Raw genomic sequence first — 12,607 nt, 5'->3', positions numbered from 1 at the left:
CAAGTGCTGAATATACAGAACGCACAGGGGTCTGAAACAAGTGACCCTTGTCACAACAAACAACACAGAGAGGCTGATTTTGTGATTATGTGGCCAAATGAGTGCCTGCTCTGTTTCTCCAGGAAAATTTAGTTATTAGGAAAAATTGACATATTGTTGCAGACTTATTTGCAATAGATGCAGGGAGCTGGCTTTTGTGTGCCCTTCCAGAATATTTTTGATGCATCTTAAGCACTGGGTTTCTTTTTTGCCACTGACTCAGCAGTCCTGGAGGTCAGTGGGGAATCTCTCTGCTTCTTCTTGAGACTGAGATGCTTTTCTCTGTCCTGTGTGTTGCAGGGAGGTGTGTGGCACAGCCCAGCCACCCACCTGGAGATTGGAAATTACGTGGAAAACTTCCCTCTCCCTTTGCTCTACATTTCACTCCTGTGGCTTGATGACATCTAGCAGGGCCCTTCCCTCTCTCTGGTATTTATGCCAAGCTTGGCAGTGCCCTTCTCAGGCTGAATTTTTTGCTACAAAATCTCAGTGATTCTTCCCAGCTTTTAGCAAATCTTTTCCCAGATGCTTAACTTTGCCTTGATTTCTCCACAGAGGAGAAGCTGAGATCTTCTTTCCCACAGCAAGATACTTTGTTTTTCTGGGGTATTCCCTCTTATATCATGTATCAAAAATCTATCCAAGAGTGTCTTCTGATGTTCCCCCTCCTTTTAGTTGAGATCCCTTCTGGTGATTTAGGCAAAGCACTGAGAAAGTTGTGAAGACCGAGACAATGTTTTCAAAGCCTGGAGACTTGAAAAACCTATTTTGAGCTGTAACAGATGCTACTGGACATATGGAACAGCTGAGGGGACTTACACCAGGACTATAAATGTTCTGCAGATCTTTATGTCCCTTTATGTGGGTGGGTTTCCTATAGGAACCAAAAGCTGGGGAGAAGTGGATATAATGCAAATCACTAATGTTCATGACTTTCCTGTGGAAAACTTGCTACAGGGAATTGGTAATAGCGTATCTTTGGTGGAATAGGGCTCATGGTAGCCAAAAAGGTAGCCTAAACAGCAGTCCTGATGTAGGAGGACGGTCACACTGACCTGTGGCTCCCTTGAGACTAGAGTTTTTACAGCTCTCTATATAAATTTGAGAATCCCAGGCCAGCATGTAAACTCTTTATTGGTTTATTGGTATATTTTACTATCTGAAAAACTTTTGTCCTGAAGGAGGTTTGGATTCTGTGCAGTCTGGTCTAGTCAAAAGTAATCCCATGGTCCCCTGTTCTTCATTTGTCTTGTCATCTGCCTTCCTCTTCCTTCCATCTTCCTCCCTAGCAGTCAGGTTGCACTATTTCATGCTTCATTTCCCAGCAAACTTTGTTCCTCTGCAAATTTTTCCAAATTCTAAAGCAGCCCTTCTTCTACCAGCACCACTGGCCCAAGCGCTGCATGAGCCATGGTAATTGGTGTTGCCTGCAGGGACATTTCATATTCCTCCCATCTCTCCTGGTCCCAGCTTACAGCCAGGTGCTACACAACCATTCTGTCTCCTTCTCACAGCAGTCTTCAGCAAAGGTGCTGCGTGATGCACGTCCACACACACTGCTTTGAATTCAGGTATGTTGCTCACAGATCTCATGCAGCACAAGGAGCTGGAGGAAGATTAGCTTGCCTGAATGCCATGGGGCCTTCCTCTTCATACTTCAATATGCTTGGCTCAGCTGGCAGTCAAGCTGGACTCTATTATTCAACTGTGTCCATTCCCAAGTCCAGTGTAGGGAATTTTATTTGCCCGATTCACTGCTTACTGGCAAAATGTCAGAGCATCACTTGTCTTTCCCTCTCCACTTACTGCAGAAAAGAGAGTGGCACTGATTGCACATGGACATGCCAACTAGTTTTTCCTGGTTTCTTCTCTGGTGCCTCCTGCCATGTAATCCCCAATATGTGTTCCCAGCCTGTCAGAATGGTGACACTGTCTGTGCCAACACATGGTGATCCCTGCTCCCACTGCTGTTCCACAACACAGCAGTTCCATAAGAGCAGCTGTACAATGCCAGCGATGCATCATATGCCATGTACCAAGCTGCAGAGCACTGCAGTGTGTATAACCTTCTGCAGGATTGCTTTGCAGGCCTGACTGCTGAACCAAGACACTCCCAGTTTACCTCCTGCTCTGTTTTCCTCAGCTCTTGTTCAGCCCAGTATCCAGTGGCTGTCAAGTTTTTCCTGGTCGCAGTCCTTCTGTGCAATGGTCCCTATGATTTCACTGAGGACTCTGCAAGGTTGTACGGTCTTACACCATCACACTGCCTTGTGTAAGCTCTTGCTTGTTCTCCCTCTGTTTCTGTGCATGTGTTTTATAAACAGTTGTAAAGGCAGCAGGAGCGAGTCATAGAATCATAAAACCTTAAGGCTGGGAAAGAATTTATATCATTGAGTCCAGCCTTTGACCAAACACTACTGATTGTTTAAACTTACCTCTCCTGTGTCCTATTGCTTGATTTTAGGGGACCTTAACAAGGGCATATTAATTGCATCTCAGAACTACATCTGATGACAGTGTACAATCAAGTCTGTGTTTAGTCCATGCCACCAACTCATCAGAACATTTCAGTTGGTAACTCACCCCACACTGGCTTCTTCCTAAAGATTTTCACATACTGTGGAGAAATCCCTGTCCTGGTGCATTTTCAATGATTTTTTTGCTGTATCATTTTCAATGATTTTTTTGTTTTGTTTTGTTGCAGAAAAAAAGGCTCTGATGTTGGAAGTGGTGTTCCTTGACATCTTTCCTTACTCACAATATACCTCTTTAGATTTAGCAATTAATTTTTCACCCCATGGCCTTGGGGTGAGCAAGACTTGAGGTTCCAGACACAAGTGGGGACTGGTATTGATGGAAGAAAGTATGTCTTGAATATAGACCATCCTGTACTCGTGAGCAGCATTGTCATGAGGGAGGTTGGAAAAGAAGGTGTTGAGAACAAGAGATGGACCTGAAAAAGGAGAAAGAAGCTGAGTGGCTGTAAGAGGAGGAAAAGGAGAGGGTGAACCCTTGGTAAAAGGGAAAAAAATGAAGACAGGCAGATTTCTTGGAGGGGGAGATAAGGGGCTATAGGCTGCCACTCAACTGCTGCATTCATATTGGAGAGCCACAGTCCTCACCCCAGTTCTGTGCTGGAGCTGCAAGCGGCACAGGCAGGGTCCTGTAGTCCTCACACACCAGAGTGCAGGGCAGAGGTCTCCAATTTGCTGTGGTTTGACTCGGAGCCAGAATTAGGAGGACAGCAGTCTGACAACCCAGAGCTGTGTTGCACTGGATCAGTGCTTCAGCTTCAGCCTGGATCAGTGTTAGTCTGAGCATTTTTGATGCATGTTACTGTTCAGTGGAGACTGGTCCCAGGGCTGGACAGTAATTTTGGCCAGAGCTTGCTCCATATAAGTAGACAAATTTTTTTTTCCTGCTCTATTAATGGTCACTCTATTGCTGGTTCAAAATTATTTGCATTTACACCCTGGAGCAGCTGAATTGTTCCTGTACTTAAATTAGCTGAAGGTCAGCAATCTTGAAACCTCTTCCGTGTTACCTTCTCTTCCTCTCCTCCCCTTGGCACTTCTCCACAGAAGGAGCAAAGTGCACATGCCATCTTTGTGAAGGAAATCCTGGGTGGTTTGGGGGAAGGGCGATGCTGCCTTCTTCTGTAGTGATAAAAGGGAGTGATTTGCAAATAAAAGAAGAAGGAAGGACAAGAAGAAAAGGAATGTAAGAGTAAAACATAATGTTTCTCTTTACCCATTCTCTTCACTCAATAACCTCCCACTTCCAAAGGCACTAGGATCTAAATGCAAGAAAAAGAAAATATTGTGTGTCTCTGCAATGCTGCGTTGTCAAGGAAGAGCCAGGAAGTTGCTTAGGTAGAGGAAGGTTTTGAGCCACAATGGGGTGAAACACCAGCCTTTCCTTTCCATTCTTAATGTGCTCAACTGCTGGCAAGCACAGCTGTGCTTAGGTGGGAGTGGGAAAAGCAGAGCTGTTGGAGAGAGCTTATTCAGGCAGTGTCCGTGCCAAGGAGTGTGTTTGAACAGAGTCCCCTGGGGCATGAACTGCTGAGCACCAGGCTCGGCCTGGCAGGAGTGAGTGGCAGAGGCAGAGCTAGATTCCATAACAAGGGATTGGCACATCAGCTGTGGCGGGTGATACATGCCTGGGGCAGAGGTAAAACACACAGAGCTGAGTTACAGTCTGAGCTCGCTGTTGCCCAGGCACAAACAGGGATGGCAGGAGCCCAGGGGAAGGATGTGGGGGTTTGTGCTGGTAGAGCAGGCCAGAGGGGAAGTTTGCTGGGTCAGCAACTCCTCTGAGCTGGAAGAAAAATTATTCCTGCCCCCTGCCAGTACTTCATGCAGATCCAAAATACAGTTCCCAGAACTGTTCCTACATATGTTATCAAGAAGGCAACTGTCTGCATATTTTGCTGCAAGAAAGTATGGCAACTGATGTGGCACTGAGCAGTGAGCCTGAGGTAGTGGATGTCCTGAAGGGAATGCTGTGAAGTACAGCGCTGAGGGGCTTAATCTGCCGACTGCCAGGAAGCAGGTTATGCTTCCTGTCTCCGAGGAAGCCTGCAGACATGATCCAGGACTGGAAACAGGTAGAGTACCAGCCGCAGGGCTGGGGTCCTGCGGTGCAGAGCCCTTCGTTACAGCATCCTCATTGCCGGAACAGCGAGCTGGGAAAACTACAGTTCCCATCACCCTTTTGTGCATGAACCTGCGAAACTACAGTTCCCAGAACCTTTTAATGAGCCAGAGAGGATGTCTGTGGAAAGAAATGCCGACGATTTTTGCATAACACCCTGCACCTCCGGAGTGCTGACCGGCCCATGGTCTGTGAAAACGGGAACAGGGGAAAAGCCAGGGAGTGTTAGCTCTGCGGAGCTGACGCTTTGCCCGCCCCAACAGCCGCAGTGATATCCTCCAGCGCCGAGCAACCTTCCTCCTCTCAGGACTCCCTTGGTAGTCACAGGGAAGATCCTGGTCCCCGGGAAACACGGCTGCTGCGGAGGGAGAGGCAGATAAACTACAGATCCCGGCATTCTCCGACAGGCAGCACCTGCGGCAGTCCCTGCACGCCGTGGGGGAGGTGGGGGTGAGGATGAGGATGGAGGGCAGGGAGGAGATGCAGGACGCTGTGGGGCTACGCTGCACTTGGGACATTCCGCCACCCGCTGGCACCCAGGCCAAGTGGGTGAGGCTCAATGTGGGGGGCACCGTCTTCCTCACCACCAGGCAGACCCTGTGTCGGGAGCAGAAATCTTTCCTGTGTCGTTTGTGCCAGGGCGAGGAGCTGCAGTCGGACCGGGTAAGGCAGCTGGGTTGCCTCCCGCACTGTGCCCCACCGAGCTTGGGGAGGGCTGGAGGGATGCAGGGACGGAGCCAGACCCCGGCAGCTGCAGGAGCAACTGAGTGAGAAATCCCTTCTCTTTCTCCCTCCCTCCCGGGAAGGATTTCCCCATGTCAGATTCTACCTTGTCGTAGCCTGGCACCTGCCTTTCCGACCTGGGGAAAAGAGAGGCCATCTCCCCTCTGCTCCTGCTCTCCTTCCTCATTGTCACCCCACATCCTGGGTCTACTTCCCAGCTGTGTCTGCCTGACTCAGCCTTGTTCCTGTAAGGGGATCTCTGCTCTCTTGCACCAGGCCGGGATGCACAGTTGCACAAAGAGACTGAGGCCTATTTTTTGGGCTTTTTCAGCTGGGTTGATTCACGCTGAGGTGGTTATGCTGAGCAGACCAATACAGGAGTTAAAGTGCAAGCTGCACTGACTTGGCTAGGGACTTTCAGGGACCCATGGTTTCTAAAGAATCTTAGAAATAGTGGACATTTTTGCTTAGGTTTGTATTTTCTTGTATTCTAGGGCATTTTACAGTTGGTTACAGTTTTCCTTGGGTTTTTTCTCCTTGTGATCTATATCTGGTGCTAGGATGAAACTGGTGCATACCTAATAGATCGGGACCCCACTTACTTTGGACCGATTCTGAATTTCCTCCGTCATGGGAAGCTGGTCCTGGATAAAGATATGGCTGAAGAGGGTGAGTTGTGGAACTCAGAAAGATCCCGCTTACCATAGTCAGGAAAAATAAGACTTGTGCTCAACCTTGTTGTCTCTTGTTCTCATTTTGGATGTTGATGTGGGGGGATTTCAGAGAGCTATCCCTGCAAAGCATGATGATGTCTCCTTTACTAAAGGGGTTTGGAGTGTGTGAGGAAGGCATCCTTGCAGGTGTTGTGGCATCACAACTGTCCAGCAGAGATGTCACCAAGACAGAAGCAGGCAAGATCTCAGAGCCTCAATAAGCCATTTTTTACTGGTTCCTGATCTACTTTTAACCAGGCTCTATGACTGAGTTTTCTATTAATGTCTGTTTCTAATTAGGAATGAAAGCCCAGTAGACCAAACAAAACCAAGCTCATCTCTTCTACTGACTGTAATAAAGATCATCATTAATCAGTGATGTGCACTGTATGCTGCTTGTGCTCTCATGGGTTGTGGACTGCAGAAATTCCAGTGGAGCAAGTCAGACAAACCAGTCCCTCACCTGAGGTTGACAGTGGGTCCAATAGGATGACTTTGTGACATCACAGTGTTACCAGAGAGCAGTCCACAGTGCCTTGTTATTTTTTGGATGCTAGTGTCTAATAAGGAGCCAATTCCAAATACGAATTGTGCTGTCCAGCCCTTACCAAGCACAGTTTCTGCATGGTCATTAGTCTTCTTGCCTTTCTTATACATTTTTACCTAAAGCAAGGAAAGTTTTCTTCAGAATAGTCTTACCAGTTATAATTCCAAAAATATACCCAACTAATGGTACAGGATTATAATAAGCACAATTTTGAGGTGCTTCCTACTTGACATTTCTTGTAATCCTGAGGTTAGACAGAGTTCATCCGCAGGTTTTAGTATCAAATTGAAATGTAAACAGGACTCCAGTTCATTTGCATTGCCTTTTTTTTTTATCCTGCTGCAAACATTCAGACTGGTGTAAAACGAACCCATTAGACAATTCATTGCTGAATGAGAGACACAGAAGAGGTCTGAGTGTTTCAGGTAGTGAAGAATCAATCTCCCCATGTATATTTTCTTTGTACTGCCCTGGGGACATGTGAGCATTGGCTTCCAACCACCTTTCCCTCACTGACTTTCTGGGAACCACCTCCCTTTTCCTGAAGGCCTGTTAGCAAACAGGTGAGTCTCAAGAGAGGTGATGGATGCAAACACCACCAAAAAGAAAAAACACCACCAGAGAAAAAACTAAAAACATTTCTGTTTACCTGTTTTAAGCTGAAGCACAGGGAAGAGAGCCAAATATCATATAAAGTCATATGGGGCTGCAACTCCAAGTGGCCTAGGAGGTAAGTTAGGCTTTTCTAGGGTCTTTTGGTGACTTGTCAGAACTGCAAGTTTTGATTTTCTGCCTTAATAAGGAGTCTGAGCAAGGTCAGACAAATGGTTGTTGAGAGAGACTGGAGCATACAGTTGTTCTCCTTGGCCAGGTATCTGGGAAAGGTATTAGCAGTCCTCAACACAAGCCTTCACTGGCAGTGCCTGTTTCTGTAGTAGCAGGCAGCATAAGGAAGTTGGGGTGAGCATTAGAAACAAGATGCAAAGGGCCAAGTTTCAATCCTCTGCAGTAAGGGCTTCAAGCCTGTTAACAAGTAAGACACTAATATAATTTCTCCCTATGGACCTTGTGAAGCTCAGAATTGATTTTTTGCAAGTCAAAAAATAAAGATGGGCTGCTAACTTTCTGTCTTTGTGGTCCTTCTGTCTGTCTTTCAGGGATCCTTGAAGAAGCTGAGTTCTATAACATTGGTCCTTTGATCCGAATAATCAAGGATCGAATGGAGGAGAAGGACTACACAGTAACACAGGTATGGCAAGATAGAGTGGGATGGGGAAAGCAGGGGGTGTAAAAAGGGAGAGAGATGAGTCAAGAGTGAGAGAAGACTTGAGAGAAGCAGCAAGGAACGGAAGGAAGCAACTAATTAGAGATTATGTGCTAATCCCTATGCAGCAAAATCTTGCAGGGGACAAGCTACCACCAATTTAGTTACAATAAACAAGTTGCAGTCTTGCTTTGCATCCCAGAATTAATGCTGGATGTAGTCTCTGAAACGAAGTGAGCTCCTCTAGGTTTTGGAAGAAGGCAGCTGGTTGCTGTGTGATATAGAGGAATGTTTGTGAGGAGAGCAAACGTGTCACGGAGAGGAGGGCTGGTGTGGGGAGTCCTGGGAGTGTAATCACAATGAAGAGCATGGAAATACCTGTAGAGAAACCTGGAGGAAATAGGTGAAAAGATGGCTGTGAAAGAGTTAAAGGCAGACAAGGAATCAATCCTGTGGCACAACCACACCCTGTCTTGGCCAGGAACCTTTGAAAATCTTTCTTGGAGGGAGGATTGTCTGCTATCTTACTTTTCATCTTGTCTGCCTCAGGTTGTAAGCCTCCAGCAGCACAGTCACTTTGTGCTGCAAAGCCCCATCAGCATTTGTTGCATTTGCAAAAGTGATTTTGTACTTAAAAGTGCATACTCCCCATCAAAAGAGGGCAGTATCTTCTGGGGACAATTCAGGGAGCACTCAGCCCAGTCCCTGCTCTTCAGAAGAGATACTGCTCTTACCTCCAGTGACAGCACAGGAGAAAGCTGGATTGTGGTTTCCACTCCCCTTTCACCTGGGGCATGGGGGAGAGGACAGATCAGTCAAGGAGGAGTATTACCACTTCATTCTGCAGGAGGGGAACAGCTTTTAGCATGTGACTGTTGTCAATGTGCTCTGCAATTTTGCTCTCAGGTGCCTCCTAAGCATGTCTACCGTGTGCTGCAGTGCCAGGAAGAGGAGCTCACTCAGATGGTTTCCACTATGTCAGATGGATGGCGCTTTGAGCAGGTATGGATAAGGCAGAGCAGGGGGAGAAGGAGTTGTCTTCTGGGGAAAAGATCATGGATACCATACATTTGCCAAGCAAGGCTCCTTCCCTCTCTGGGAATACTGGGTAAGTCATTGATTGAGCCATCATGCTCAATCAATGACTCTTTCTTGCCCTTTCTAGAGGTTTAGAGGATACTGTGTGAGACCAGCCTATTTTGCATCCTGGCTGACTTCTCTCCTGGTTCTCTGTGTTGTGTCCTCAGCTTAGTTATGAGGCCTTTCCAACAGGATTATGGATTGGACTCAGTGCTACATGGTGGGCTTTCTGCCTTGCTCCCCAGGTGGAGTGGGTGTTTCCAGGAATATGGGCTTGTGATTCTTGCTCTCATCTTTTCTAGCTTGTGAACATTGGCTCATCCTATAATTATGGGAATGAGGATCAGACAGAATTCCTGTGCGTGGTCTCCAAGGAGTTGTACAACTCCCCCAATGGCCTGAGCTCTGAGCCCAGCCACAAAGCCAAGGTGAGATTAACTTTGCTATGGCCCTGCTCCCATTGCCTATGAGATCCTTTGCTCATTGCTCCTTCTCTCTTTTCACTCTCCCTTGAGACAGTGGGGCACCTCAGTGGTGAAATACAGGGGCCTGTCCTGGTGTTCAGCACCGTGGCATTACACCCATTGCCCAAAAGGAGGAGTGTGTGTGTTGGAGGGGTGGTGTGTGGCTGTGTGTGGCAAATGGCTTTAGCAAGTCACCTTGGCACCTCTCATGCTACTCTAACATCCCCCTCATGCCTCCTCATGCCCATTCTGTCTGTGTCACTGCCTATAGGGTATTATTTCCCTGAAGGTTTTGCAGCATTCTCTTTCCTTTTTGAGTCTCAGCCTGAGGGGCAGATATCTCCTGTTCCCCTTTTGAGGGAAGGACAGAAACATGTGGCAGTGCATGACATTCTGTAGACACCCAGGATGCAGGAAGGAGCACTAGCAACTGATGGCAGTTGTTGCATGGTGGGGTCACAGCACTTGTAAGTGGGTTAGATACCCTGATGTGATACTCCAGAGAAAAACAAGCCTCTCTGTTCCCTGACCTAGAATTGTCTTGGCCATGGGGAGAGGTCCCTTTTTATTCCAGTGTTATGACAATTGCTTTGTTCCGTTGTGTGTCAGAAAGAACTGCCATGGCTCATCTTGCAAGTATTTCCACTCTTTCTTCCTTTTGTCCCACATGCTGGGCCACAGAACACAGAGGAGGACCTGGAGGAGGAAGAGCAGGAGGTGGAGGAGGAGGCAGAGGCAGAAGCAGAAGCAGAGGAGAAAGGTGCAGCAAATCCCTGAGGAAAATGATAAAAATAACCCCCCAGGCATAGACTCGTCCACCTTTCTGGTGAGAGCTCACAGCTAGCAGCAGGGAAGGACTAGAACAGGTGTGGGGTGTGGGGGCTGTCCTCTCCAGGAGTTAGAGTCTCTCTGGAGATAAAGCTGATAGGGGAGAGCTGTTACCATGGCTGCTGCTTTGTATTTTTAACTGTTTGGTTTATCTACGGTTTTATTTTTATTTGCAGACTGTCCATCTATTCGGGATTGTGCTAAACTCTCTTCCTGCGGACCCTCCCTCCTGCTCCCTTCCGTGTCCATCCCAGCACTGTCATCTACCTCCCACATTGCCCCACTCGCCAGCCTCCAGCATCCTTCCCTCTGCTCTCTTTGTCCCTCAGGGCTCAGAGTGGTCTCTGCCCAGGGCCCTGTTTCTCTCTGCTCCTCACTTTTCCTCCTCTGCAGGTATGTTACCTGTCTGCACTCCCAGCTCCTGCCAGCCTGAGCTCTGCATGAGTGACTCACTTCCCACTTGTGGGTATGGCCTTGGTTTGTAGAGCTTGGGGAGGGGAAGGAGGGAGGTGTGAGGTTGACTCATCCCTAAGGTGGCTTTACATATTCTGATCCTATGCGTGCCTTTACCTGCCAAACAGATCCTATGGCTGTGGACCAGAGGCTCTGGCAGCAGAAAGGAGAGTGCAGCTGGGAGAGGGGTGGAAATGAATGCAAAGCAGGCAGGGGTGGTTCGGGGAAGGGGTGGAATTTTGCCACGTGTCTGTGTGACATGCATGCCAGATCGCTTCTCCAGACTGCCGTCCGCAGCTCCTTTGCCTGCCAGCCTGGGCGGCTTGCAGAAGGCAGCCTGTTATTTTTCCTTCCCTGGGCTTTTCCCCCACTGGCTCTGCCAGGGTGAGAGTGCAGTGGGAAAGGTGGCAAAAGCAGAGCAGAAGCAGCTGGTCCCCACTGCAGATGTTCTCACAGCTGTGTGCAAAATGAGCCTCTCTGCTCTGCCTCCTGCTTAGGAAGGCTGGCTGGCCAACACGCGTGGGGCTGGGTATAGAAAGTGTTAGAAGGCAGATTCCTCTCCATACTGCAAAACTGTGATGCTCTTGTTAGACTGGAGATGTTCAGTGTCAATCTCCACTGGTCCTGATGGAGAGCACTTGTTAGCTGGCTGACAGTTCTCTCTCCCTCTATTTGAAAGCCTCCTTGTCTGTGGCTGTGGGACCTGAGTGTTATTATCTTAAGACTCAGTGTATGTTAATCACATAGACTTTTTCTTCCTTCTGTTCTGTTTTCCCACCCTCATTTCTTTTCTTTTTCTTCTGTTTGTGTTTCCTCTGTCATTTCCCCTTTTCTGTTTCTCACTCTCCCCTCTATGCTCAGTTGCTTTTTTCCCCCTACCATTGATTGTGTTTTTCTTTCTCTCTCCTTCTCTAGCTGTTACAAGCCAGAGATCTGAGGATGTGATCTGAACACTCTACTCCAGCCTTTTCGTTTTTTGTTTATATCTTTATTTTTGTACTGCAGTGTATGGCAGCCCCTTGTCCCACAGTGACGCCCCCGGCCCCCTTCACTCTTCACATGCAGCCATTTTTTTTACAAACTCACCTCGGAGGCTGAGCTTCCAGCCCTGGAGGAGGGCAGATGCTCCATAGAGCTCCTGAGCTGCTGTAGGAGCGGGAGCCCACAGCCCCCTCCTATGCCTGGCAGTTCGGCTTTCCTTAATGTCACAGTGGCCCCTGGTGGGGACATCAGCGATCAGCCACTGCAGCCTGCGGTCCTTTTCTGAGCACCCTGGATGCAATTGCGGACCGAGGTGGTGGCAGCTGTGGAAGGACCAGCCCTTGCCCTTTCACTGTTGCAGGCAACTGGTGTGGGCTTGTGGCCTGGGGACAAATGCAAAGCCACCGTCCTTTTCTGGGCTACCTGTATCGCTCGGAGGTGTCCCTGTGCTGGGTATCACGTTCCTTGGTGCCTCCCTCCCTGTCCCCCAAAGCAGCTCTGTGCCAGCAGTGTGAGGAGGAGAATGATGTGCTGCCTGGGTACCAGGAACATGCTGATATTCTGTCAGCCACCACCACGTAGATCCCAGTTTTGGGGAGAGGGGTGTTTGCTTCACTGCTGTGTCTGAAGACTCCTGAATAAAATTCACAGTCTGTTCCTCCTTGCCGCCTCTCATTTTAAGTGGCAAGAATTCATTCCTTCTGCAAGGGGGTGGGAGTTGGAGAAAAGGAGTTTGGATTCATCACCTGGAGCCACCAGAAGCTGCTTGTGCTGTGCCTGTCTTCTGGGGGCTGGAGGTGCTTCCCACTGTGTCTGTGCTGCTGCATCCCCAGTGCAGGCAGCTGGGCTCCAGAGCAGA

The 12,607-nt window shown here is 48.4% G+C and overlaps 1 protein-coding gene across 8 annotated transcripts; it reads left to right on the top strand.

Moving 5' to 3' along the window:
* Positions 1-4,245: 4,245 nt before the first annotated feature.
* On the top strand, positions 4,246-12,409 carry KCTD17 (potassium channel tetramerization domain containing 17). 8 transcript variants are annotated; one of them, XM_053942457.1, is made up of 8 exons: positions 4,246-5,358; positions 5,979-6,087; positions 7,836-7,927; positions 8,849-8,944; positions 9,325-9,450; positions 10,168-10,246; positions 10,491-10,707; positions 11,683-12,409. In XM_053942457.1, the coding sequence occupies exons 1-8, from the start codon at positions 5,152-5,154 to the stop codon at positions 11,702-11,704; spliced, it is 948 nt and encodes a 315-aa protein (XP_053798432.1). In that variant the 5' UTR covers positions 4,246-5,151; the 3' UTR covers positions 11,705-12,409. The 8 variants fall into 8 exon arrangements, 7 of the variants coding, with proteins under 7 accessions (XP_053798432.1, XP_053798431.1, XP_053798433.1 ...); XM_053942456.1 differs by having other exon boundaries at positions 4,247-5,358; positions 10,491-10,780; XM_053942458.1 differs by lacking the exon at positions 10,491-10,707 and adding an exon at positions 10,708-10,780 and having other exon boundaries at positions 4,318-5,358.
* Positions 12,410-12,607: the final 198 nt, after the last annotated feature.

Source organism: Vidua chalybeata, chromosome 5 (genome assembly GCF_026979565.1).
Source record: "Vidua chalybeata isolate OUT-0048 chromosome 5, bVidCha1 merged haplotype, whole genome shotgun sequence".
NCBI lineage: Eukaryota > Metazoa > Chordata > Aves > Passeriformes > Viduidae > Vidua > Vidua chalybeata.
This window is presented reverse-complemented; position numbering and strand designations above follow the sequence as displayed.

Excerpts from the sequence above, each read along its gene's own strand:
- KCTD17 (XM_053942456.1), top strand. The coding sequence starts at position 5,152 with ATGAGGATGGAGGGCAGGGAGGAGATGCAGGACGCTGTGGGGCTACGC. Across the intron at positions 7,928-8,848 it reads AGGACTACACAGTAACACAG|GTGCCTCCTAAGCATGTCTA; the intron begins GTATGGCAAGAT and ends TTTTGCTCTCAG. Across the intron at positions 8,945-9,324 it reads ATGGATGGCGCTTTGAGCAG|CTTGTGAACATTGGCTCATC; the intron begins GTATGGATAAGG and ends CATCTTTTCTAG.